This window comes from Passer domesticus, chromosome 11, assembly GCF_036417665.1.
Source record: "Passer domesticus isolate bPasDom1 chromosome 11, bPasDom1.hap1, whole genome shotgun sequence".
Classification (NCBI taxonomy): Eukaryota; Metazoa; Chordata; class Aves; order Passeriformes; family Passeridae; genus Passer; species Passer domesticus.
This window is the reverse complement of record NC_087484.1, coordinates 34,700,871-34,705,685: the sequence shown is the minus strand read 5'-3', so window position 1 is coordinate 34,705,685 and position 4,815 is coordinate 34,700,871. Positions and strand designations below refer to the sequence as shown.

The 4,815-nt window shown below is 62.0% G+C and overlaps 1 protein-coding gene across 1 annotated transcript; it reads right to left on the bottom strand.

Annotated features, from left to right (window-relative positions):
• Window positions 1-1,118: 1,118 nt before the first annotated feature.
• Window positions 1,119-4,499, bottom strand: LOC135278316 (uncharacterized). Its single transcript, XM_064384871.1, has 6 exons — window positions 4,147-4,499; window positions 3,700-3,764; window positions 3,109-3,590; window positions 2,639-2,786; window positions 1,278-1,415; window positions 1,119-1,154 (listed from the first exon to the last, which is right to left on the bottom strand). The coding sequence occupies exons 1-6, from the start codon at window positions 4,265-4,267 to the stop codon at window positions 1,119-1,121; spliced, it is 990 nt and encodes a 329-aa protein (XP_064240941.1). The 5' UTR covers window positions 4,268-4,499.
• Between the last annotated feature and the right edge of the window lie 316 nt (window positions 4,500-4,815).

The following is a 4,815-nucleotide window of genomic DNA, read 5'->3' as shown; positions in this document are numbered from 1 at the left end:
GCAGGGAAGGCTCGGCGCGGGCTCAGCCCCTGTGGCGGGCGCTCCCTGCACCCAGCCCCGGCCTCCCCTGCCCGCACAGCCCTGAGGCGCGGCCAGCAGCCGCCGGCGCCGGGCTCCGCAGGGGGCAGAGGGCCGGCTGCTGCCCGGGGAGCCGCGGGGCCGCCCCGCAGCCCCGCCGCGCCGGGGCTCCATGGGCACCCGGCTCGGGCCCACAGCAGCCTGGAGAAGAGCCCGCGCGGCCTCTGGGAGCAGCGGCGGGCAGGGGCACAGCTGCCAGCCCCATACACTGAGCACCGCGCTCAGGGGCCTTCTCCAGGCTGAGGTTGGGGATTCTCGGTCGTCCTTACCAGGCACTTGCTGAACTTCCACAGTTTTTCCTCCTTCACCAGCTTTTTTATATCCCTCCTCTTCAGGAACTTGGCTGCCCAAAGCAGCGTTTCCCGAGAACACTGGAAAGCAGCAGAAACGTGGAGATGGCCCCACAGCCCAGGGCACAGGAGCATCCCAATGCCACAGCCTGGGGGAGGCTGCAGCCTGCAAGGCGCCAGGACAGGAGGCAGCCCAGCCCCCTGCCAGGGAGACAGCAGCCAGCCATAAGTCCTCACCTCAGCAACAATCTGATTCTCATCATGGCAGTGGAAGTAGAGTGGCAGCAGGCTGTGGTGCACGGGTGACTTCAGGGCATGTTTTCCATTTTCCGTTAATAACTCCAGCATCTCTTGAAAGACCATCATGGAGCTCAGCTGCACCTGGCTATCATCCTGTATGAAAGCAAGAACAAAAGAGCTCAGCATCAGCTGCTTCGGGTCCAGCAGGGCACAGGCCTGCATCTCCACAGGGCACCAAGTGCCCGGGCAGCAGCCAGTGGCCGTGGCTGTGGGCACAGAGCCTTACGCGGTCAAAGAGTGGCAGGAGCGCCTCAGCCAGCTGCAGGGCGAGGGAGCTGGGTATTGGGGTACCATTATCCAGGAATAAATATCTGAGTAGGAGAATGGCCATCCTGATCACGTCACTATCATTTTCCTCCAGGAGCTCCACAAGACTTTCAGTCAGGCTCCACATTTTTTCGGCCTGTGTGGAACACAAGTTTGTGAAAGGCCACCCGGCTGCAGCAGGGCCTATAGGCCAAAGCCCGTCCCGAAGCACTCGGGCAGCTGAAGCGGGAGGCAGGAGAGCTGGGAGCAGCTGCCCTGGGCCCAAAGCCCAGCCAAGCCCAAGTGACAGCCTTTTCCAGCCCCACACTGCCGGCAGGGCTTCAGCCACTGCCCCCTTCTCACCATCAAGGGATTCTTGCCCAGCACCACGAGGCCTCGGAGTGCCAAGTGACGCCTCTCCCCGTCCTCGCTCCGCAGGTTCTTTGTCATGATCTCCAGAACACTGTCGCTGCATTCCCTCAAGTCCAGGCACTCGAGGACCTGAAAGGCACAGGGCAGTGACAGGGCACCCGGCCAGCAGCAGCCCGGAACCGCACAGGGCTGGGCCCAGGCAGCAGCACAGGGCACGGGCACCGTCCCAGGCAGCTGCGGCTACGAGAGGGCAGAGAGCTGGGAGGCAGCTCAGCCAGGCAGCGCTGGCCTTCAGGCTCACCTCCACAAGGATCGCCAGGGCAGGCAGATCCCAGCGTGGCTCCTGTGTGCTCAGCAGCCGGAGCAGGTAGCGAAAGATCCGGGAACAGGAGGGTATGGAGACACAGGACATCTCCCTGGCAGGAGAAAAAGTCTACATGACTGTGAGTCAGGAGAGTAAACCTCTCCCAGGACTCACTCACACAGGTCTGGTCTTTCTCCAGCAGCCTGCAAGGGGACCTGGGCCATTTGGGAGGAAGCTCCTTGGGGGCACCCTCCTCTCCCAGGCTTTACCAGTCTGCTTGGCCATCCCTCAGTGACAAGGGCCTCTGGCCCACAGCCACAGGGACTGTGTGGGGCACCCTGGGCACAGAGCACAAGTGGCTGGAGCAATGGGGAGAAGGGGGTCTCACCTGGCCAGCAGACCCACAGCATAGTGGTGGGTGTCAGCACAGAGCAGTGTGTCCCAGGCACCCTTGCGTTCCATTGCCACCACCACATCCTCACAGCGGAGAAGGCAGAGCAGGGACTTGAGGGTCCGCACTGCAAACCTGTGTGCAGAGCAAAGCCCAGGTCACACTGGGAGCACTGGCTCCTTCCCAGGCCACGTGGCAGGGACAGGAGCTCTAGGATGGGAGCACCTGTTGGGGCTGGTGGCAAGGCCGTGTTCTTCCTGGCATCCCTTCCAGAAGGTATCCACCTCTTCTGGCATATCCAGAGTGCTGAAGAACACTTGGAAGAGCAGGTGCACAAACAGGTGTGGGAAATACACCTTCATTATACGTGGGATACAGGGCACCTGGAGGACCTTCCACATCACCAGAGTTGCCTGCAAAGGACAAAGCCCCACAGAGAGCGCTCAGTGCCGAGGTGTCCGTGTGGCAGGGCCCGAGCGTGGCAGGGAGAGGCCCGGAGAGATGCAGGGGGAGCAGGGGGCCTGGTGGCCCTGAAGCTGCCCCTGGGCCAGGTTTCAGGCCAGTGCCTGAGGCAGGGAGATGCAGTGGGGGAAGGAGGATGGAGAGCTGCTGGAGAGGCAGCCTTGGGGCCAGCAAAGGCCACTTGCAGAAACTCACAGCCAGGGCAAAGACACCCGTTTTGTCCCCATCGGAGGTGCACGTGCTACACACTGGCCAGTTCCCCAGCACATCCAGGAGTGTCAGCTGCACTGGCTTTGCAGTCCTGCTTGAGCCCATGATGGTCTTCCACATGGCCATGGCAGCTCTGCAGGGTTAGAGCTCTGTCTCAGGGCGGGTCTCAGACACAGTACTGTGGCCTGGGCATCTCTAAGGGCCCAGGCTGACTGCCGGCTTTGCCTCTGCCCACCATCCCTCGCCAGCAGCACTCAGGCAGCCCAGCCCTGTGTGGACAGAGCCCTGAGGGGCAGGGAGGGAGCACGGCAGCAGGCTCGGGGGCTGACATGCCAGGGCTGGGAAAGGGAGCAGCCAGAGGGCCCTGGAAGTCTCTGCTGCTCAGACACCTGGGCCAGGCTGTGCAGGGTGATGGGCTGGGGAGCCCTGAGCCCTCTGGGCAGCTGGGCCCTTACCTGTCACAGGACGGGGCCACACGCAGGAGCGTCATGACTGCGTCATTTGTCAGTGCTTCAGTGAGATTCAGCAGGGTCTTGTCCAGCCTGTGCTCAGCGGAATCATTGGCCAGGAGCCACTGGTGGATGTACCTCACCATGGCGGGCACCTGGAGAAGGCACAGGGAGACTTGGAAAGCTGCCAGAGGGAGCAATGTCCCCAGCTTCCCCAGAGATGTTCTTCCCTTCCCATCACACTGCGATGGCTTCAGAGGCTCACAAGGACCAGCAGGCGTGGCTTCGGAGACCAAGCAATTCCTTGGGGGATCAAACCCTGGCCACAGGCTGCTTACTTGCTTTGGATGGTAACAATCTTCCTCTACAAGAATATACAGCAGGGCAGCACTGGTCTTGCTTTGGAAGATGGGCGAGTATGGTCTGTACGCAGCTCCCCTGGTGATGGTCTCTTCCTGCCGAATCCTCTTGATGAATTTGCAAACGAGCTGTAGGAGAAAGGCAAGAAGCCAGGGATGTTCCATGGAGTGCTCCACACACGGTGCTCGGCCGAGCAGGGACAGCAGGCCCAGCCCAGGTGGGCATGGCTGCAGGTACCTGCGCTGTTCTGCGGAAGCGGCCACGGCTGGATTGCTGCTCTTGTGTGCGCTCCACGGCTGCATCTGACAAAGAGTGAGTACAGCCAGAGCTGAGGGGCTGCGGGAGAGGCCGGAGAACACAGCCCAGCCCTGCGCTCCCCAGGCAGGGACAGCCCCGGGATGCCCCAGGGGGATGGAGCACGGCCACTGCGGGGTGTCTGCCTGGGCCCTCTTCTGTCCTGTCAATGGGCATGGCCCCCAGGGATGGATGCCTGGGATGGGATGGGATGGGATGGGATGGGATGGGATGGGATGGGATGGGATGGGATGGGATGGGATGGGATGGGATGGGATGGGATGGGATGCCATGGGATGGGAAGCCATGGGATAGGTTGGGATGGGATGCCATGGGATGGGGCCAGGCTGGCCGCAGGCTCCAGCACTGTGGCCCAACTCTGCCACTCACCCTCCTGTGGTGGATGGAATGGCACCACCTCTTCTGTCTGCTCTGCTGTGGCAGCTCCAGAGCCTTCTTCCTCCTCCTCCACCCAGGCCATCTTGGGTACTCTCGGGGGTCTCTGCTCCATGTCAGTGACTGGAGCTAGTTGCAAGACAGAGGCCTTGGAAAAGGTCCAGGGCACCAAGTCCCAAGCTCTGCCCTCGAGGGCACCTGCAGAACAGAAGCCTCGGAAGGCCACAGGTCACCAGGTCCTGTGCTCTGGCCTTGAGGTCAGCTGCAGGAACAACGCCTCAGAAAACCTCTGGGTCAGACAAGAACGAGTGCACTGTGTGGGGGCTCCTCACAGCACCGCTCTGTCCCATCGCGTGCTCAGAGAACTCTGGAGTGTTCTTATCACTTCCAGCTCCTATGTCTGCACGTGTCACAAAGGCCCTTGGATACCCAGTACCATTCCATGCCACGGTGACCGTGCTGCAGCGTGTCACAAAGGGCCCTTGCACACACTGCCATCTGCCCTGGGGCCGCCCCCAGCCCACCCAAAGTGGCCCCGGTTGGAAGGAATCCCTGGCCCCAAGTGTCTAAGGCAGCCCGACAGGATCTTTAGGAAGGGCTCAGCCCATCAGCAAAGGCTGCCCTGCTCTGCGGGCTCAGGGCAGCAGAAGGAGCCCCCAGGGC

What these genes read in the sequence shown, in the direction of transcription:
- LOC135278316 (XM_064384871.1), bottom strand. Translation starts at nt 4,267, where the DNA reads ATGGAGCAGAGACCCCCGAGAGTACCCAAGATGGCCTGGGTGGAGGAG. An exon ending in GCTTCCGCAGAACAGCGCAG is followed by an intron (nt 3,591 to 3,699) that starts GTACCTGCAGCC and finishes TTTCTCCTACAG; the next exon opens with CTCGTTTGCAAATTCATCAA. An exon ending in CGGGTGTCTTTGCCCTGGCT is followed by an intron (nt 1,416 to 2,638) that starts GTGAGTTTCTGC and finishes TGTGCCTTTCAG; the next exon opens with GTCCTCGAGTGCCTGGACTT.